Source organism: Otolemur garnettii, unplaced genomic scaffold (genome assembly GCF_000181295.1).
Source record: "Otolemur garnettii isolate 467f Iridium unplaced genomic scaffold, OtoGar3 scaffold00132, whole genome shotgun sequence".
In the NCBI taxonomy this organism is placed as follows: Eukaryota; Metazoa; Chordata; class Mammalia; order Primates; family Galagidae; genus Otolemur; species Otolemur garnettii.
Window position 1 is genome coordinate 560,110 of NW_003852527.1, and position 23,523 is coordinate 583,632.

Genomic DNA, 23,523 nt, shown 5'->3' on the forward strand with positions numbered 1-23,523 from the left:
AAAGAAAGAAAGAAAGAAAAACTAGCCAAGTGTAATGGGGGTAGGGTCGCCTATAGTCTCAGCTATGTAGAAGGCTGAGGCAAGAGGACTGCTTAAAAACAAGAGATTGAGGTTGCTGTGAGCTATGATGACTTCATGACACTCTACCAAGAGTGACAGAATGAGACGGTCTTAAAAAAAAAAAAAAAAAAAAGATTAGACTAAGTCAATACTGGCAACATTCAGCTAATACTTACTGAATACCCAGTGTGTGCTAGAAACTGTGCTGAAGGTAGAAAGCACAGACTCCCTGCATGAGTGTGGTTTATAATCTGCTGAGGGAAACAGAGGTTAATCAAATAATTATGTATAAAATGTGCAGATTTGATAAATAATTCTTACAAATTATACATTACTAGAAAAGCACATAATTGGAATTACAATAAAGATTTTACTATTCCTTTAACTTTGTGAAAATTTGTATCCTTTTTCTCTACTTCCCTTGATAGTTCTTTTTCCTCATCAATTCAAAACATTTTGATTGGAAGAATCTGAGTAAGGTTGACTTACCGAGCAGCTACCTTCCTTGTTGTTTTGATACGTTCTCATTATTCTTTGGGTATTTCCTTCTTTATTTTCCCTTAGCACAATACAGTCTTTTAAGCTTGTCTTGTCTTATTTCTCAGACTTGGAACTAACCATTTATGTAAGCAAACTTCATTTCTTTTAGTAGATAATGGTATTTACAATCAGTGAGGCGATTTTATTTTTTAATTAAATATTTTCATGGATTTCTTTCCTAAAAATAGTATCCAGAAAGTGGAAATAGATGATATTTGAGAAGTTTTCAACTTTTATTCAAAAGGAAATACAATTTTGAGCTGTCGCTTTCCCCCAGCAGATTTTCTCCTGTAACTGTTATTTTCAGACTGCTGCAGGGTGCTCTGAGGTGCCCCAGGAATTACTATCACGATATCAAGAGTGAGGAAGGCGTGCTGCTCAGAAGGGAGAAAAGAGATTTGGATCTCTCAGGTCCACTTCAGTTGCTTTAATTTTTTTTTTTTTTTAATGTATTGTGCTGCTGAAAAGAAAAGAATTTGTTGGATGAAAAATTCCACAGCCAAAAAAAGTTTTAAAGCTACCGCCCTACAGCATTAGTTTTTCATAATTTGCATAAGGATTAGTAGTTTCTGTTCTATGGTGATATCCTAACTAGACATGTTTCACATACGGAATATCAATGTAGTTTTTGTTATATAGGTGGGATTGGGTCTTCCACTTTGTCATGCAGCATTGGACCAAGCAAACCAGTGGTTTTCCCCTTTTGGGCTGAGACTACCAGAATGAATACTAATTGTATATACTACATGAATGCTAATCAGATAGACTGGAGAGTTCCAAATATATCTTTTATTTATCAGGCAACCGTTGAGTCCTCCAGTTCTCTCAAATCAGTTATAAAGTCAAGTATTTGTACATAGGACAGACTTGTAACCGAAATGCTACATCAATTTCACAAACTAGGGCTGAGCCAGAAAGGAGAGGGTACGTCTGTCCACAGTTTCCCTACCCCTAGTCCCGTGGGGTTTTCTCACTAATTTTGAATTCGTTGCATACAAAGACTTCTGCCATTCATGCTATCCTCAACCTGCGGTTCAAAGCTTAGACTTCTCAGTCCTTTGGTTTGGGTAAATGCTTTTTGTATATAAAAACTCATAACAAAATTGAACTTAGAATTTAAATGCTTTTAACGTAAATAACAATTATGCGTACATTATAAACTTGTTAATATAAAATATGGTATGAGGAAGAATATACTCTATATATGCATATCTAAGAATAAATTCATGTTATGATATATACATTCTGTCAGTACAATTTGAATCATTGCCAAAAATACTAGTATTGTATTATTTACTTGAAAATTAAGATGGAAAACATTTAATTTTTTCCCCAAAATTATAGGTTATACTTATTATATGTTTTTAAATCTTCTGATCAAGCCCCTCGTCATTTTATTTCAGATAAAAATAAGTATTTTAAAGATGATATTTAATAAATCATGATTATACTTATTTTTTTAATTTTACTGTATTAAAGCATTGTGAGATTTATCTGATCCAACTGCTTATTTACAGATAATCCAAATACTGTGCCCAAAGTCAAGACATCTTATTAGCTTTGGGATTGAAACTAGGATATTGGCCTCTTCAGTTCCCTTTCAGTTTTCCTCCCAACCCCAACAAAACTGACATTTTCATTGAACCAATTACTACCCTGAAAAGAAAAAGGAATTTAGAGTGTATGTTTATAAATTCCAACTGAAACTGTTGGTCCTAAGAAAGTATAAGCAGTATGCACGAAAATCTGTAACATTGCACTAAGTTTAAACAGATTTCTTCAGCAAATTATCTTTCTTGAATGGATACTTTTTAGTATTGAAAAAGTATAAAATACATAGAATTTATTGTGTCAAACCATAAAAACAATCCTTTATGAAAAGCAGCGCTGAGAACTGGTGATGTGTGACTCAAAAAAGGGAAGTCACACTGGAGATCAGATAGCAGGTTTTTGAATATTCAGAAGTGCAGTTTGTTTCCTGTTGCTTCGGGCAGCAATTCTGGTCTTGGTCCCAGAGAGTTGGATATGTAGGGAGCAGATCTGGAGTGAATGTTAGGAAAACCTCTGTAAGATACTAAACCTTTTCCTACAAAGTAGAACACCTTTATGTTTCAAGCTTCTTTCTAGTACTTTGTAGTTCTTGTCTGTACAACAGCCTTGTACTATTATCTCCATTCTACAGATTAAAACTGAAGCACTGGTGCATATGCCAGTTTATCGCATATGAATGCTAAATTATTCAAACATAGGTCTCCTCAGTTCTTAAATGCTGCTGATGTTCAACATGAGCCTGTGTGTCGTGTACATCAGTCTGGCATCAGATAAGAATTTGGTGCATTTAATTAGATTGCCAACAAATTTTTCTACAACAAGCAATTGATTGTACATTGATTGTATGTTAAATTTGATTGTACGCAATTGATTGTACATTGATTGTATGTTAAATTTGATTGTACGCAATTGATTGTACATTGATTGTATGTTAAATCAAGCAATTGATTTAACATTGATTGTATGTTAAATTTGTGTAATATAAGCAAGTAAAATTCTGGATTATGTTTATTTTCTTTTGGACATTAAAAAATCAAATGAAAATTATAATATTTTCATGTTCAAGATAATTCTGAGATTAAAAAGTACACATATCTATGTCATACAAACTATTGTTAAGGTTTATAAATACAAATACATTGATATCTCACATTAATCAAATGAATAAATACAAAACAGAAAAAATTTAAAAATATATAGTTTATTCAAGCATCAGTTCGATGACATAATTTACATTACTTCTAAAATACATACATCTGCTTAAGAAAATATTGTTTTCATTTAAGTTAAAATAAAATTAGGCCAGTTATGGTGGCTCACATGTATAATCCTGGCACCCTGGGAAGCCAAGGCAGGAAGATCACTTGAGCCTACGAGTTTGAGACCAGCCTGAGCAATATAGCAAGACACCATCTTGGCAAAAAAATAAGTTTATACTAAAAGAAAAATGCATTCAGAATATTTAGCATTTGAAAATCCTATTTAATAAAATTATTTTTTCTCTATTTTTTGGTGATGCCAGTATTTCAGAGACTGCTAAACTATAACTGTCTTATATTTCTAAGAATATTGTGTAGTGTCCTGATGTATGGTAAATTGATTATGAGATAGTATTTTTCTTAGTGGGCTTAGTTAGAAATAGGACCATATGTATTTTTGCTATCATGATACATTGTATACACTGAGTCCTCTGGGTTTTTTATTATACATTTTGACAAGAAGTATCATAGATATTAGAAGATAAAAAGTATTGTGAATGTCTTTTATCCAAATATAGCAATTAAAGCTCCCCATAACTCAAACAGACAAGCTGATAATTAAATGATTCTTTTAGCTAAATTGGAGAGAAATATATTTCACATTCAGGGTATGGCCTTACGTATAATTCAGTAATGTTCATCCAAACTGGTTTATCACTTAAAAGCTTAAGTATCTTGAGGAAAACTTTAGATTCTCATTGTGAAAGTCCAGACCTGGCTCTGAACTGCTGAGTACAGATCTAATTACAGAGCTTGGAGCTGTGGACCTGCTTCTCCCCAGTGTGGATCACTTTCCTTGGCTTATTTACATAATTTGATGCATGAAGACTAGTCAACGAATTATACAGTTTTCTTACATAGCTATGACAGGATAAATTAACCCTTTTTTGAGAGGGCTGATATTTCCGTGGTATATCTAATAATGTTTCACCAGGTTTTTAAAGAAAAAACTGTGTGCTTTAGTAAAGTAGATGGTTTGCCAGAAATATGTAATGATAATTGCTAGTTGTTAAATACTAATAGTTATACTTGTTATTAATGAAATAGAGGATTTTAAATGTTATCATTTTACCCTTATTTTAGTAAATAATATATTTTATTGATGTAATCTGAGTGTATTAATGTCACATTTTCTACCTTTTCTACCTTACTTACTAAAAGCAAGAATGTTCTTAATCCGTGTCCTTCCTTAGGCCAACATTTCAGTTGGCCTTCTGTATCTGGGGTTTCTGCATCCATGGTTCCCACATCTGTGGATTCAACCAACTGTGAATGAATCAAAAATATTTTGGGGGTGAGGGAGTGTAGTTGTTACAGACATTTTCTAATCTACAGTCCGTAAATGACACAACCATTTACATAGCATTTATACTGTATTAGGTATTATAAGTAATATAAAGATGAATGAAAGTATACAGGAGGATGGGCATAGGTTCATGGTATGCAGATACTATACCAGTTTTATAAAAACTTGGGCATCCATTCTTGGTATCCCCTGGAACAATTGCCCACAGATATGAAGGTCTGACTTTATTTTCGTTAATGAATTAGATTAATTTGGTTCATTTTTTTTTAATGGAGGTAGTTTTGATTTAGAAAATATCTTTGAAGTACAGACTATTTTTAAGAATCTTTTAGAGTAGCTTATTTAGTAAGGTGCTTCTTTTTTACATTATAAATTTTAAACTGCAATAGTATTAAAATGCACATACACATATTTCTATAGTATCAAAAGACTAATTAGTAGCAATTCTAGTTTATTAAATATCAGCGGAAGATTGGCTGATAACTTGAAGTAAGACTATTCAAGAAAATCATCTAGTTAGATAATAGGAAGTTTTCTTAATACCTCATATTTTAACAAAGAAATGAAACTATTAATTCAGCCTATGTCCTATTATAATTTATAATCTTTAAATTCAAATCTCTGCTCAAAAATCAATGGTTTTGGTGGAAAGCCATCTTTAACATTGTAATGTTAGCAACCACTTACTGAATGTACACTGATTGAATGATAATGGAAATAGTGGTATGGGGAATGACAAAAAGACCTCAGAATTAGTGAAATGTAAACCTTCCTCTAAGACAGCGCCTGAAGATAGAATACAACCTGATGGGGAAGAAATACACTTGGAATATCGAAACTGAAGTGAATTTTCTGTTCTGCTTTTGAATGAGTGGCAAGTTGTTATTAAGTGAAACTCCCTGAGCTTCTGTTTTCTCATTTGTAAAGTGCTAATAAAATTACCTATTCCATTGTGTTGTTGGTAGTAAAATATCATCCATATTGTATCTAATGCTGGGCCAGATACATTGTTACTATTATTCCTAACATGGAGAGACCCGCATACATCCTGTGATTATGGGAGGCACTAGAATGGGATGAACAAAGCATGGTAGGAGGAATTAATTTCCCCTGAGAGATTAGAGAGCAGACATTAGGACTCGGCCCTGAAGGTTTGTAGAATTTATACGGATGGAGTTGACTCTGGACAAAGTGAAAAATATTGCTAAAGACCTAGAAACATATAAATGCATGGAAGTTTTCAACACCAAGAAGGGGAATTTAGAAATGACACTCAAAAAGCCAATAATGAAGAACTGTGGAATATCATAACCTTTAAATAAAGTACTTTGCCCACTTAGAGGGGGGACCATAACTAATTTCTGGATCATTTCATTTTATTTATTTCTTTTTGGTTATTTCTTCCTGTAGTTGTTCATATAATGAATGGCAGCTTAGTTCACCTTCTCCAACTCCAATCCTTCACCCTAGTGACTAGATAGATGCCCCAGAAGCTCAGGGACCAGCATTAGGTGTGCCTGTTATATGTCCCCAATACCTGTCATATAATTAATTGTTGGATGATCACAGACTTGCACAGGAGCCAAGTTAAGCACAAAAATCATTAAAAATAAAAGGTGCACAATGGCAAATGAGAAAGGCCATGTGAATTCTTTGGATTTTCAAGAAGATTATGTGTCTGGAAGCAGTAGGGCTAATTATTTTAATTTAATCATAATGGTAACATCTAAATCCTCCGTATTTGTGTAAGCATTCTTTCCTTTTGGGGTTTTTTGGTTTTGGTTGTATTTGTCATTGTTGTTTAGCAGGCCCCGGCCGGGCTCAAACCTGCCAGCTTTGCTATATGTGGCCGCACCTTACTCACTGAGCTATAGGCACTGACGACCGCCCCCCCCCCCGCAAAAAAAAGATTTTGTTTTAAAATGTAGATATTGCCATTATTAGCTGAGGTAAGCTAGTGCTTGACTGGGCTTAGTGTGTGGTATTTACTTAAAATACATTGTGTATTTGCTGTGTGCCAGGCTCCAGACATTCACAGCTGGATACTGTGCAGACAGCCCTCATTATTTCTCTTTGGCACTTCTCATTCAATCCGTACAACACAAGAAAAGATTTGACTGTCTCTTCAGTGCTCATGAATATAGTATTTGCCAGAAGCATTCCAAATGCACAGAGGAGAAGCTGAGATATAGATACATAATTAATTTTTTTATTTTTCACTTACAAAGGTTGCAGTGATGCAGGACTCTCCAATGTTAGCATGCGTTAGAATCACCTCTCATGCTTGTTAAAACAGATTGCTGGGTCCCACGGAGTTGTTGACTCAGTTCCGGGGTGGGGCTGAGAATTTGTAGTTCTATCTGATTCCTAGGGACATTGATGATACTGCGGAGGCAACCACACACTCCTAGAAGTACTGTTTATTTAGATCATAAGGACTTTGTAAGAACTTGGGTTAAGAAAGTTAGGAAGATTTTTGAGAGCAAGACAAATAAATAGCTGTGCTGGTTAGAATGAAAACACAAACCACCAAGACAGAAACTTCCTCAGTCTACAACTTATTTATTCTTCTACCCTTGCAAGAATCAAATCCATATAATAAGAAACATTATTCCTCTGAAGAATTTTTCTATGGAACATTTATCCGTTGTAGTATCTTTTTTTTAGATATTTCCATTCTGAGTCTTTTTTCTTAGCAGAATTTTCTAGATAGGAGGCTTTGATTAAAGATTTTTAATCTTTGTCTTCCTTCCTCTTGTTTTCAAATATTTCAGTCAAATATGCCTGTTTTTTGATTCCTTGTTCATCTTTCACAACCTCCTTACAAAGGATATTAGAAGATGAGGATTTAAAATTGTTCTGTACAACATTAAACACACATGCCCACTTCTGTGCACAAGCATGTAAATGAGGAATAAATACATAGATGTCAATTTATAATAGTCATATACTAGTCTAACCATTTAGTCTTTTAGGCCAAATAAATCGTGCCTGTATTTATTACCCTAATTACGGTGTTAATACTTACCAGCTATGATGGAGGTTCTCAGAGTTCCTGGACCAAGAGTGTTAGCATCTCCTTGGAACTTGGTAGAAATCCCATTTCTTGGCTTATGCCAGAACTGCTTAATCAGAAAGGGGCTTGGGGAAAGGAGCAAAAGTCAGTGTATTTAACAAGCCTCCCAGGGATTTGAAGCTTTCTAGAATTTGCGAGACATTACTGAATGCAGTGTTTTCACTTACATTAGGTCCTTTGATCCTTACAGTAATCCTGTGACATACAGTAACTCTTTATCTGTGCTGCTCTGATTACAGTAACTCTTTATCTGTGCTCTGATAGAAATAAAAATTAAAGAGATTATATAATTTATTCTAAATCACACTGCTGTTAGCAGTATTCCAAAATATAATTTGAGGTCTTTTTCAAATGATATATCCTTCTTTCCTTTGAATACACCGTGAAACAATATTGGTTACTTAAGCATTCCAATTTTTTTAATGATTATTCTCTGAACTTTTATTCTTTCATTAATTTTTGACCAGGCTCTCATATGAAGAACACTTTCTTTAACAATTCAAATAACAGGACCAGAATTCAAATTTACATACTTTTTCCTAGTACAGGGCTGGTTCTATTATATGTTTTAAAACTAAATAGCTTTTGAAACTAAAAACAAGTATGTAAAATATTTTTAAATACATAACCTAATAAACCTCAAATAGAAGCACAAGCAGTTTTTAACTTCACCATCATTATTGATTGAATCTCACTATTCTAATCTTACTTCCATGACATATGCCAATTTAATTGCTACTCAGTAACCAAACGTATTTCTAAGATTAATTTGGAGTTAATGTCTGCCAAATGAAATGATGCTGTGTTCTCCATTAGTTATAATTTTCATCAAGTCTATTTAAATTAATTAACCAAATTAACAAACCATAAAATCAAGTATGTTTATAGACACCCAAAACCTTATAATGACTTCTACTGGGGCCTCTACAAAGAAAATTTTTAATAAGAAAAAGTTTATTTTACTGAGCAAGACATGATATATCCTTTAATAAAAGAAATTGCTTCTTTAAGTTGTAACTAATATTTCTCTCTTGGCTGCAATCAAAAATAATTTGCAAAATGAAAACTTGATAAGTCAGACTGAAATAATGAAGATTTAGGTCATATTTTATTTTCCCTTATGTTCTCCATATCTGTTATTTCAACAAGATTTACATAATGTGGCATTTGAATTATGGAGAATAGAAATCTGCTCGCATTATAAAACCCTGCCTACCCCATCTGGAAAATTATCTTGAGACTATATTGATTATATAAAATACCTTAAAATGTCCTTATATTTCATATGATTAGGTATAGAGAGGTTATTTGGAGGTTTCAATTAATATCTTTGTAGTGGTGGTTTTATTTATTTTACCTTTTAATTGTTCAACTTGAGAGAGAAAAATTAAATTGGTGGTAATTATCAACCAACTTCACATAATAGTAGTCATCTCAGTAGTTGTTAATTTGATTGTTTTACTTCACCCTTACATATTCTTATTTAGCTGGTTTTAGGGGACAACCCATAACCTATTTTAATAAGCACCAGTAGTGATTCTGATAAAGTAGTCTGTGGGTCTGAATCTCAGTGTAAGAACTCTCAGAAGAGAACGTACTTCTTCAAGCTAAAACCTAAAAATACCAAATTAAATATTCCTAATACTGCTGTAGCCTCCTGTAGGCAGCCTGCCCCCTGTTTTACAGCCAGTTAGAGCTGATTCATTCTTCCCATAACTGTAGCTTACCAATTGGGAGCCTGGAAACCTAGTTACCATTGCGTCGTTGGTGCCTGGTATGGGGTGCATGGTAGGTTCTGCATAAATATCCCGGGGTGGATCAATGAAGACACCCACTAGCTCCGCATTTAGAGTTCCCATGTTAACACCCCATCCTCTATTGGGTTCAGATGCCTACATATGTGTATAGTTTTATATTCCTTTGGAAATTTTACATGTTATTCATGGGGGACAACATGTCTATTTTCATATGTTTTAACATATTTTACACATACTTAACCGGTAAATATTTATTAAGTAAAAAAGATTTTGTGCTTATTTATCAGGGTGGATTCTCATTTCCTCCAGGGCAAGGACTTCATTTTCTTTCTCATGGCAGTTTTCTCAGGTCTTAGTAGTGACTGCATGCTCGGAAGTATAGAAATGAATAAATAAATTGACAAAATAATAAGTCACTTCATTTTAATGTAGATTTTCTTAAAGTTCAGTGTTAGTTTGGGTTAGGTTGGAGTTAGGTTTTGTGGGTGATAACATTTATTTTTATTTTTTTTCACTGCTACATTTTTTGTAAGTCATATATAGATAGGATCATGAATACATTTATGCCTGTGTGGGATTCAGTGTGTTGACTATTTGTACAAATTGGAGTGCTAAGAAAAAAATCTTGCCTTTAAAAGGAAACTGACATTTGAAATGTCCTTACCTTTTGGAAGGGACAGGATAGTAGAATTTGACAGATTCTGAACTGGTGAAGCTCCGAGAGGACATTATGGTTAATAGAATTTTCTATCTTACTTAGCACTAAATAGCTTTTGTCCATAATTATGAAAATATCACGATTTGAGATTATACAGCTGTTTCTTGACATCCTGTGAGGCAAAGATATTTCCCCATGAAAGCTAGAAAGTCTATCAAAATCAGATTTGCTTTCTTCAGTTGAAAAATAAAGGAAAACATGAAATTTTCCTATACTTGCAAAATATCTGTAATAAATTCTATTAGTGTATGCTTTTAAAATATGCTTATGACCATATTTCTTTTCAAAACACAGGGTTATCAGCCAATAAGTTAGAGCTCTGATAAAGGGTAAAATCTCAAGCTTTATGCCCTTGGTGACTATGATTAACTTATATTAAATTTCTTCAGATGATTTATTTGCAATGCTTTTTTTCCCCCTGCTAAACTATTTGTAAGTTTTTTCTTTGAGGAACTTTTGATCTTCGCCAAATTATCTGCTCCCCTTTATTTTGAATGTACCCTGGAGTTATTAGTTATTTAAGCATCATAGTTTCTTGAATGATTGTTTGAGATTTTACTCTACTATGAACTTTAATTAGCATCTTATATGCGAAAATTAATCTTTGGCAAGTTTATAAGCATAAGAGTACTGTGGGTTAAATACATGAGATACCTTATGTATCTGCAGACGCAGCTCCCGACACAGAGGGAGAGGAACCTCTGTGTCTGTCACCCTGTCTCCTTCCGGGTCACATTCCAGGCTTCCTTCCCTCCTTCACTTTGTTTATCTTTACCATGGTCCTTTTCTTTAGGTCAGCTTCTGTGAAACTGTAATTCCTTGACTAGAAACAACTGCTTGAATATCCTCCTTTAACGTGCAGCCTGGCAAATCACACCGAACCGCCAGTTGCTCCCTTATTTTATTTACTTCAGTTCTATTAACACTCTGCTTGATGACTGTCCCTGAAAGTATGTTTTCTCTCTCATTTCTCCTTAACAAAGCATCCAACACATGCTTTCTGCCTAATTCAGATTTCTGAAGTCACTTTATGAATAATTCCAAAGCAAGATCTATCACAACAAAAAATTCTAGGCATTTGTCTGGAAGCACTTCAACTTCACCAGTCCCCTAAACTTTTTTTTAATGATTGTTGTTAGTGATGATTTTGTCCAAGGAAAAGGGTTCTTTCTTTGTTATTTTCAGTTTCATTACATGTCTTTATCATACTGTAGTTTTCATTGAATGTAGTAATTTTCCAAGGAGAAATAAGGCTCCCATACATTTTTATTCTGTTGTTTGGGATTCATTGAGGGTACAAAGAATCAGTCTACACTGATTGCATTTGTTAGGTAAAGTCACCCTTGTAATTGTGTCCCGCTCCCTCCCATACATTTTTATACTCCATCTCTATACTAAATGATTGTGTAATGAATCATGCCTTGCAAAGAGAAACATACAAATTAAACTCCCAATTTTTATAGAAGCTATTAATATTAATTTTAATTCTAAGTTCTCCCAACTTATAACTTAGTTAGAAATAAAGCCATGTTATTGAATTTTATTTAACTTACCTTTTTTGTATGTATTCTTTATTCTAAAGTAGGCAGTGTTGGATAATTCATAAATTGGAGGTTTCATTTTGAAAAATTAATAGTTGCTTATTTATGTGGGATGATTTCCAGTCTAGTATTAAGTTATAATTTAATGAATTGGGATATTAAATAAACTTCTTTTCTTTATTTCAGGTGATGGTATTTGTACATGCTCGAAATGCCACTGTAAGAACAGCTATGTCTCTAATAGAGAGAGCAAAAAATTGTGGCCAGATATCCTGGTTTTTACCTACCCAAGGACCTGACTATGGACATGCAGAAAAACAGGTGGGAACACGCGCCAGCGCTAGGATAAGAATTAATGTACATGCTGTACTACTTATATCAGACATTTTATATATGAAATAGCTACAGGCTAAGTTTCTAAGGAGTTAAGTTTAGGTTTATTATGTTATAATCTTGACTTTTTTTCTTTTCTTATCTTTTAAAAGGTTCTAGTTCACAATGTATTCACTCATCATTTCTTTGCAGATGATTGTAATTGAAGTGCTTAGTTCTGCTCTTTAAAATATATTAAAACTAAAATATAAAATGCAGCTAAAGGGGCGGCGCCTGTGGCTCAAAGGAGTAGGGCGCCGGCCCCAAGCCATAGGTGGCAGGTTCAAACCCAGCCCTGGCCAAAAATTGCAAAAAAAAAAAAAAAATGCAGCTAAATTTCATATAATATGTTAACATCTAATGGGTTTATAATTTTTCCTTTTAAAAAGTAAGTTTTTTAAGTTCCTCAGTTTTAAAAGGTTAATACAGATAGATATAACTTAAGTAAACAAAGTTATTTTTTAGAATGTAAAGGAATCCAGAGACCAAAAAGTTTAAAAATAACTGCCTTACTACTCAATGTACATATGCCCAAAAGAGCAAAAGGCCTTGGGATCACCCACGTCCTTGTTAGGAGAGGAGAACTTCAGGCCCACCCCAGACTTACCAGATCACATCTGCTAAACCCCAGGTGACTTAATGCACATAACAGTTTTAAGCAGCTCTGCTCTAGGTAATTGCAGTATTAGTAATTCCTTTTTTTTTTTTTTCTTTTTTATTGTTTGGGATCCGTTGAAGGTACAAAGATTAGGTTACACTGATTACATTTCTTAGGTGTAAAATCCCTCTTACAACTGTGCCCTGCCCCCAAGAGGTGACCCCCCCTATCTCCCTTCCCTCTTGCCGTCCCTCCATCTCCTACCCCCCACCTTGTATTATATCATATTAGTATCTTAAGATTTATATTCCATTTAATTATATCAGATAATGATTCAGATCAGGTAGCCACCTGTTCTTTTTTTTTTTTTTTTCAAATGAAATCTCACTGTGTTTTTCCATCAGAAACAAAGCAAACAAGAAGATAGCCAAGCAACAGCTTTAACCTTTCCAGTCCATTTTTCTGCCACCCACATACTCCCCACCTCTTATTTATTGTGGGTGTGAAAAAAAGGTTGGTGGATTCCTTGTAATTATCCTATAGGTTTTTTTTTAATCTTTATTTTATTTATTTTTTTATTAAATCATAGCTGTGCACATTAATGCAATCATGGGGTACAATGTGCTGGTTTTATATACAATTTGAAATATTTTCATCAAACCGGTTAACATAGCCTTCATGGCATTTTCTTAGTTATTGTGTTGAGACATTTATATTCTACACCTAGTAAATTTCACATGTACCCTTGTAAGATGCACCGTAGGTGTGGTCCCACCGACTACTCTCCCTCTACCCAACCTCCTCCCTCCCTCTCCCCTTTCCCCATATTCTTGGGCTATAAATTGGTTTCATAGTAGGGCTGAGTACATTGGATACTTTTTCTTCCATTCTTGAGATACTTTGCTAAGAAGAATATGTTCCAGCTCCATCCATGTATATGTGAAGGAGGTAAAGTCTCCATCTTTCTTTAAGGCTGCATAATACTCCATGGTGTACATATACCACAGTTTATTAATCCATTCATAGGTCGATGGGCACTTGGGCTTCTTCCATGACTTAGCAATTACGAATTGGGCTGCAGTAAACATTCTGGTACAAATATCTTTGTTATAGTGTGATTTTTGGTCTTCTGGATATATACCTAGTAGAGGAATTATAGGATCGAATGGCAGGTCTATTTTTAGATCTCTAAGTGTTTTCCAAACATCTTTCCAAAAGGAATGTCTTAGTTTGCATTCCCACCAGCAGTGTAGAAGTGTTCCCTTTTCTCCACATCCACACCAACATCTCTGGTTTGGGCATTTTGTGATATGGGCTAATCTTACTGGAGTTAGATGATATCTCAAAGTAGTTTTGATTTGCATTTCTCTGATGATTAAGGATGATGAGCATTTTTTCATGTGTCTGTAGTCTGTGTGCCTGTCCTTTGCAGAACAGGTATGCTGACCCCTAATTTAAAACTATGAAAACACATTTTGAAAGAAAACATTTACTGGCATAAAATGAGAGTAACTTCAACATTTTTTTCGTAAGATTAAAGCTATGTTTGATTGTTTGACTGATTGTTTTATTGAACAGCTTCTAGCTGGCAGACATTGTGCATTTCACATTTATCATCCCAGTGAAATATATTTAATTGTCAGGATAGCCATGTAAGTTTCACCATTCTATACTGATATTTTAAATTCTGACTTTGGTAAGCTGAGGCCAGTGTTTTAAGCATCAGATTCTCTCTTAATTTAAAACTAATATTGATTCATTTTCTTTATTTATTTCACTTTATAAATTTTATAAATAAAATATATAAATTTTATTCTTCTAGCTATATGTTAATCATGAATTATGAGAGTCTTTGAAAAATTAAGTTCGTATTTATAGGTCTTGTTTTATTTCTTTGGAAGTGTAAAACAACTGTAGAGTGTTTAAATGCCAAGCCTTGAGAGCCACCTTGTGGACTTCTGGTTACTTAATACCTCTCAATGCTGAGAAAAACTGCTTTTTTGTTCAAAAAAAGCAATTTTTTTTTTTAAGTAGTAGAACTTTTAGAAAAAAATATAGAGCCTGCTGGGTGACAGTATATTAGAATATATTTCACATATCTGTGTTGATTTAATTGTCTGTTTATCTCCTGTTCCTTAATTGTTTAAAAATGGCTAAGTGGAACATTGGAGGTTTGTTTACAGAATTCCCATGCCATAGGCAAATTGCCTGGCCTAGATATTTGAAGGATTGATGTTGATGCCAAGTACAAAGTCTTCACAGAGTCTTCCTATAGTATCTGAAATTTTAACTTGGAAATGTCAATTGCTCAGGTTACAGGAGGTGAATGACAAAGCTGGGAGTAAAATTTATATCTTTCTCATGGATCGATTCCTACCTGTCCCCCCAAAAAACTCCTAGTACATGAACAATAAATATAAATATATGTAAATATATTTTAGAACCCTATGAAATTTAGGTTCTTTTGAAATTACTATTTCTCCAAATTTAATTTAAACCCTAATGTCAATTTTTAAACTGCCTCGCTAGTTAAACTACAATCTCTTATTAGGGAGATTCTTTTCTGCTTGTGGGTCTACTGTTTTTTGTTTTTTGTTTTTTGGGGGTTTTTTTGTTTTTTTTTTTTTGATTCTTGTTCTAAAATCTCAATCCTATATTTGGCCTCTCTTCTGAGAGACATAATTTTATGTATTAAATCTCTTTGGTTGCTATAATTAATCTCTATTATCTGTAAGTTAATATGATAAAGAGAATCAAGTTGTATAAATCAGAGATGTAGAACATATAAAAAAGAAAATATGGTTAGGGAATTTTTTTTTTTATTATTTTTGAGACAGAGTCTCATTTTGTTACCCTTGGTAGAGTGCCCTGGTATCATAGCTTACAACAGTCACAAACCCTTGGGCTCAAATGATCCTCTTGCATCAGCCTCCCAAGTAATTGGCACTACAGGCACCTGCCACAATGCCCAGCTATTTTTTTTTCTTTTAGAGATGGGGTCTGGCTTTTGCTCAGGCTGGTCTCAAACTTCTGAACTCAGGGGATTCACCTGCCTCAGCCTCCCAAAGCGCTAGGATTACAGGTGTAAGGAACCACACTCAGCCTTGATTAGGGAATTTAGATTAGGAGTGTTTAAATAATCAATTTGTAGACAGGACACTATTCTTTGATTGTTGTTTCTTTGAAACTTGCCTTAAAGCAAATATTGTTTAGTTCATAATTAAGAAATGCTGTTTTTCAACAGTTAGTATTGGGATTATTTTATCGGAAAAACTTTAAAAACATTTCAGAATTCTAAATGCAGGTAATGATTCAAAAGAAAGCACAAAGATGTAAAACCACAGAAGTTTTATATCTTTGTGCTGTTTTAAATAATACAAGTTTATTATTTAATTGTTATCATAATGTTTAACATTTATTGAGTATTTAACAGTGTTGGGCATTGTTTTTCTTGCTTTATATAAATCATTCAATTCTTATAACAACCTATAATTTAGGCTTATACCATTATTGTTCCTTGATATGGCATTTATGCAAATAATTCAAATATAGCATGAAATATGTCAAAGCATATAGAAGCATGAAATATGTCAAAGCATATAGAAATGATATATAGACTTTTCAAATAATATTTGTTTAAGGCAGTGTCACCAAAAACAAATTGGTAGATCACTATGCTAAAAAAGAAATAACATAGAAAAATGCAAAGTTTTAACATGCCTGAGTAGACTTGAAAATCTCGTCACTTTTATTATGCCTTTTTAAATTTAAATTATATTTGATTTTTATCCTGTTCCAACTGTTATTGGAGCTTTTTTTTTTTTTAACAAGAATGAATTACACACACATTTATTAAGTACATGTCTTCAAGGAACATTGTCCTATTCACCATTATATTCCCAGCCTTTCATATTGTATTTGTCTGATAGTGGACACCCCCAAATTACTTTCTTTTTTTTACTTTTTTTTTTTGAGACAGACACTTTAATTTTCTCATTTGATCTGATCCACTCTATTGTCCTGTAAAGATTCTTAGCCTTATTTTGTAGATAAGGAAACTGAAACTGAGACAGTAAATAATTTTCCCAGAGACTCCTGTATAATAAGTGGGAGAGCCATGATTTAAGCCAATCTGACTCCAAAATCTACCCTTTTCACTATTCTATCATCTATTTGTTTAAAAGCAGATGAGTCAAATCCCATCTGGGATTTTGTGAGTCTTTGTTGTTGTTGTTAATAAAATCCAAGAATAATTTTTCAACCTAATGATACTCCTCACTTCCCCTAAAAAGAGATTTTAAAATGTAGGCCACTCTACAGTACAAAAAATGAGGTAATATTTCTGAATATTTTTTCAAAACTCCAGGATTTAAAATTATTCTTCTATAATAGTGCTAATAGTGTTTTTTTCTTAATTCTCAAAGTGCCTTTTGAACTTGAATGGTATTAACATTCTAGCAATTCCAAAGAAGCTATTATCGTGATGGTCAGAGATATTTCTTTCTATGTTTTTGAAAAATGGGAAATTAAGTACTCAGAACATTAAAATTAAATTAGAAGGTAAATTTGCTATGGTAGTACATAGGAATTTAGCCTCATGACTCTTGTTATATAGCTAAATTCCTACTGTGCCACAGTGACACTTTACCCTTAAGCGTTTAATGTAACTTTCTTAGTTCCTCACTTACTAAATTAGATTTTTAATAGCACTTCTTTACAGTATTATTCACTACAATATAACTTTATTTGTGTAAGTAGTAAAACTCTATTAAGAAATTCCTTTGTGGGAAGTGCCTGTGGTTCAGTGAGTAGGGCGCCACCCGAGGGTGGCAGGTTCGAACCCCCCTGTCCCCCCATCCCCGGCCAAACTGCAACAACAATAAAAAAAATAGCGGAGCATTGTGGTGGGCGCCTATAGTCCCAGCTACTTGGGAGGCTGAGACTAGAGAATGACCTAAGCCCAAGAGCTGGAGGTTGCTGTGAGCTGTGGCACTGTACTGAGGGCAACAAGTGAGACTCTGTCTCTAAAAAAAAAAAAAAGAAAGAAATTCCTTTGCGTGTGCCTGTGTGCATGGATATAGGACAGGAAAAGAGAGAAACACAGAGAGAGAGAGAGAGAGAACATAACCCTATTTCTATGCCTTAGAACTCACAAGAGTCTTTCTCTTCAGTAAGTAACAATTACACCTCGGGACTTCTCATATCATTCTCATCTTTAATGTCAAGGTCACTCCAAACAAAAAAATACCTGTATTTCCAAGTGGGCATTGAAACAAAGAGATAGGAAAAGGAAAGTGAAGTGTCCGATAAAGAGTTGCTCAGGCTACAGCGGTAGAGGTTGAGGATGATTTTCCTTGGGCCGGGGAATATCTCTGGGGTTAATAATGATGCCCAAAGTCAGAGAGCACAGTAACAAAAAGTTCTGGTCGGGACTTCACCTCTGGAAGCTTTGTAGTTAGACATGTAAACATCTCTGAAACTTACTTTGTCTTCTATCAGATGGAATAATAATGGACTAAATAATGTCTATTATAGTGATGTACTATAAGAAACAAATTGATGTATGAAATTATTTTGGAAACTGAAAAACAGACTTTACTATGATCTGTCAGATCATAGAAATCTAATTTTACAAGATATATACTAATAACCAAATATAAAAATGGTAAAAGGATAATAAACAATAAGGATGGAAAATTCCTGATTTAAAAAAACATAAAAAATAAAATTTCCTGATTTACCCTGCATATTATTTATTACTTTTTTATTCTTTCCCACAAAGTTCCTGTGTTAAAAACCATTGTATTCTGAAAAATTGAGTGTACCTAAATGAGTAATAGCCACTTATATTTATAGAAGAAAGTGATCATTAGGGATGCTGATATTTTTATTAAGCCATTGTTTTTAATTATGATTTTAATTTTAAGATAAATGAATTTTTCAGTTAGAATCATCAGATTCTGTTTCACTTGAGATCTCGGTTAAATCAATATTCTTTTAGGGATAGCATTTTTTAACAGGCTTTAAGTATTCTAGTCCTGGATTGAACACTCCTACTCACCTGATTTGTGGCCACTGAAGTGGGTTCAGTTCTTTTTCATGTATCAGTGATATTGAAGTTTTTTCTTTTGAACAAAAATTGTCTATTATGTAATAAGCCTCATGAATGTAGTTATTGGAAATACCTGTTTAAAAAATTGCAACACTGGGAAGAACCCAATAACATGTACTCTCAAGCTACTTTAAAGTATAATTTTATGACTTTCGTCATCTAGATCCTCCTTCAGTCCCCTGGCTGTTTTCATAGATTCAACTTTAGCCTTTCCCCATATCAATGACAACTGGAATCAATGCCAGTTTGATTTATTTAGTGGATACTTGAAATTGACATCTTTCTTTATTTGTTTGAACAGTGTCACAATGGTCAAATAAAATCAAATTTTTTTCTTTCTGAAATCAACAACATGTGCTAAAGACAATAGCAAGGGTGAATAATGGCCCCTTTCTCATTTTTTAAATTTAAATATATACAAAAGATTATCTTCTGGGAGTTTATTCTTTCCCCTGCCATGTGTTATCGTGTATTTCTTTCTGGAGGCTAATACAGTAATTTTGCTGTCAACTGCAACCACATAGAAAGGATGTCATAAGTTTATTGCTATTTTTAAATAAAATGGAAGGAAATTAGAAAAGCTATAACTGATTGCTGAATTGGATTTTTGGAAGTATGACTCTTCTGTTTTCAAAGGGAGGTAACCTCATATATTATGGAATAAATGCTTTGGATCTAGGCAAATCTAGACCTTGGCTCCCACATTCTAATGTAGCCTTTTTAACTTCCTCAAACCACAATTTCATCACATACAGAGTGGCAGTGGTGTCGATATATTGAGATTTTTGTAATAAATAAAATACTACGTGTCTTGCCTGTTACATAGTAAACACTCCATGAATGGTCACCTGTAAGCTTTAAAGAGAAAGAAATTAGCAGCTTAAGGCAGATGTGACAACATTTAAAATTAAACCTTGGATCACAAAAAATAATATTCAATAATATTCAGTGGTGAAAACATTTGTGCAAATATTAGTAGCAGCTACAACAGAAAAGTTAGTATCTACATCTTTATATACCCTCTTGTTAAATTTAATAACCAAAACATGAAATTTCCAGTAAGTAAATGAGAAAAGAAAGAAAATAAAGTGCATGAAAATACATTGGAAGAAAAAAGTTACTCGTTAAAATTATGTAAATTAAGGCTCAGTGCCTGTGCTCAGAAGCTAGGGCACCAGCCACATACATGGGGGCTGGCAGGTTGAAACTCGCCCCAGGGCCTGCCTAACAACATTAACAACTACAACAAAAAAATAGCGGGGCATTGTGGTGGGTGCCTGTAGTCTTAGCTACTTGGGGGGCTGAGGCAAGAGAATCACTTAAGCCCAAGAGTTTGAGATTGCTGTGAGCTATGACGCCATGGTACTTTAGCAAAGGTGACATAGTGAGACTCTGTCTCAGAAAAAAAAAAAAATTATGTAAATTAATAGACTGTATATTCTTAAACACAATGTATTATCAAAAAGTAAACATAACATCCAAATCTGAAGATGATTTAAGGTTTGGCATAGTCCTAGATTTCCTATGGTATTGATTAGCTCAATCCTTCTAAAAACATTTTGATAATATATTTTAAAAGCAAAGGCTTTTTTCAGAGGCTTTAACTTTCTAATCATAAACTTGAAAATCTTTCCAAAGAAGGACCAAAAGAAAGAGTTAATATACACCAAGATTTTTATTCCAACACATTATTTATAATGAAAGAAAAAAATACAGACCACACATACATCTAACAGTAGGGGAATTTTAAATCAAAGTGGACAGAAATTCAATTATACCTTATATACCTATTAAGAATAGCTATTTTAGACTATATAACAAGACTGAATTCTAAACTAGTAAGACATTTTTAACTGAATTAATCGCATGTCTCAACTGCCATTGTAAAGGATAAAGACTGAACAAGGCCAGGCTTCTGGCTTTTAAGACACAGAAGATTTAGAAATATCTATGTATTTATATCTACACATATTATACGGACACATATAAAGGGAGAGACAGAGCAAGTGTGTGCGAGAGAGCAAAAAGTGGTAAATGATATAAGAAAAGAATAACTAGTTTAGTAGAAATAAATGAAAAGAGAAGCAGATTAGCTCAAGCCAGTGGTCTCATGTTTCAATGCAGCAATAAAGATAAAGGGCTTGCGGAGCAGAGAAGACAGAGAACGTGGGCAAAGGAAAACTCCGGATGTATTTGGAAGAATAAGAATATTCTCTTTTCACTGTGATGTAAGGTGCCTGGAGGGCTAGGAATATATGTTTTGGTGAGAACCTATTGAAGATTGCTGGGGCTCCATGCCTGTGGCTCAAACGGCTAAGGCACCAGACACATACACCTAAGGCGGCGGGTTCGAATCCAGTCCAGGCCCGCCGAACAACAATGACAGCTGCAACCGAAAAATAGCTGGGCATTGTGGCTGGTGCCTGTGGTCCCAGCTACTTGGGAGGCAGAGGCAGGAGACTCGCTTGAGCCCAGGAGTTGGAGGTTGCTGTGAGCTGTGATGCCACAGCACTCTACCCAGGGGGACAGCTTGAGGCTCTGTCTAAAAAAAAAAAAGAAGATTGCTGGAAAGCCAAGTTGTATGGGCAGAATTCAAGTACTGAAAAGTAGGATTCACTTTGCCCCAAGCAGGGACCTTCTTATGCCCTACATGTTCATTTCAGTGGATTCATGGGACTCACATGGAATAAGTGAGGCTCTTTAAAGAGCATAATAAGTAGCATTGGAATTTTAATCCTTATTTCTTTTGTTATTACATGTAACTATTTTGATTGGGACAGTTTTTGTTCATGTGCCTTAAGATATATTTTGTAAGCATTTAATTATATATCTTGTTAAGGAAACATGCTATTTTAGAAAAGCATTATTGATTGAAATATTGTTCCTATCTTATTTGAAAATTACTTGAGTAGGGGAACCACTCTAAATACATCAGATTAAATGAATGTTTAAATCCCTAGGGGTATCTATATTTGTAATGATACAATTTAAAAATCAAAAATACATATCGCAGTGTGATTTTTAAAACATTTTTATTTTTACACTTATTTAAAGATGGCCAAATGAATTTAAAAATGCAATGTTAGATGAAATTTTTCTTTGGCTCATCAAGATGCTGTCTCTGGAATGCTAACTCATTTCTCTAAAATTGTGCTGAGCTGTTAATCAGAGCAGCCCTTGTAGAAACCAAGAACACCTTTCAGGGATGCAGCAACGTAGAACAGAGCACATGGGGCTTCTTCCCTTCTCCCCAGTTAAAGTGCTAATTAACACAACAGGAGTGGCACATGGAAATTAGTTGTGGGGCTTAGCTTTAGTCTAGGTCATTGTGAGTTGATTGTATACACATGAACCTCACTCAGATTGATTTTGGTGATAGTCACTCTGCAAATATTTACTGAGTGTAAGCAAGTCCCAGCCACTGTAGTAGATCAATAGGTATCAAGACAAGCAAACTGCTGTCTGCCTGTTCAGAGTGGATTGGAGTAACGCCCATTGTATCAGTTAGGATTTGTAAAGGAAACAGAAACCAAGTACATTTTAAATAGAAAAGAATTTTGTTCAAGAAATTAGGTATTTACTAGGAATTTGTTAAGATTAGAAGAGTTGAAGTCTGGGATAAGGACTGGAACTTTAAGCACCAGCTACATGATGGCGATCAGCAGTTAAAAAGCCTCAGCTGTTCCTATAGGGGCCTTCCAGCCTTCATGAACACATTAGAAAACCAGAAATTCTTTTCAGATTAACATGACAGTACATATGATTAGGTCACAGTATTTGCATTTGTCACATCTGGGTTGTAGTTGTGTCCTTCACCAGGATGTGCGCCATTAACCCAGACATTGGACCTGTTAGCTGGGAGCTTACCTGAGTCGCTTCCCCCTTCTTAAATTTCGTGGAGTTTTTCTCTCACAAGGGCCTGTAGTTATTAATCTACTAGTTTCAACTTAGTATTGAATATATGGGATGATTTCCCATTCTTGTGACACTTTACTTAGGAGAATGTTTTCCAGATCCTGCCAGTTTATTACAAAAGATACAAACTCTCCCTACTTTTTGCGGCTGATTGTAATTTGTGTATTCCCTGGTATGTATGTATACCACAGTTTATTAATCCTTTCATGGGTTGATGGGCGTTCACATCGTTGCAATAATAATTGACCGACCATAAACGTTCGAGTGCAAATGTCCTAATGGTAAAATTACTTTCTCTCTTCTGGATAGATACATAGTAATGGGATTGCAGGATCAAATGGAAGGTCTACTTTTAGTTCTTTGAGGAGTCTCCATACTTCTTTGCATAAAAGCCATACTAGTTTACAGTCCTACCAACAGTGCATAGAGGTACAACAGTGTAGAAAGGAACAACAGTGTTCCTTAAATTTAATGGAGTTTTTCTCTCACAAGGGCTGTAGTTATTAATCTACTAGTTTCTACTGGTTTAGGAAGTTCACTCCTTCCTAAAGTGTTCCTTTCTGTAGCATCTGTTGCTTTGTGATGTGGGCCACCTTGTGATGTGGGCCATTCTCACTGGGGTAGAGTGATACTTCAGAGTGGCTTTGATTTGCATTTCTCTCATGATCAGGGACAAGGAACATTTTTTGATGTGTTTGCTGGCCATTTGTGCTCATGA

At 34.2% G+C, this 23,523-nt stretch overlaps 1 protein-coding gene across 1 annotated transcript in view; it reads left to right on the forward strand.

The window, feature by feature from the left end:
- ASCC3 (activating signal cointegrator 1 complex subunit 3) overlaps positions 1–23,523 on the forward strand; it is a 368,987-nt gene that overhangs the window by 163,687 nt on the left and 181,777 nt on the right. The window contains exon 14 of the mRNA XM_012810382.2: positions 11,995–12,129. Within this exon, the coding sequence (XP_012665836.1) occupies positions 11,995–12,129 (135 nt within the window). The remainder of the gene's footprint in view (positions 1–11,994; positions 12,130–23,523) is intronic.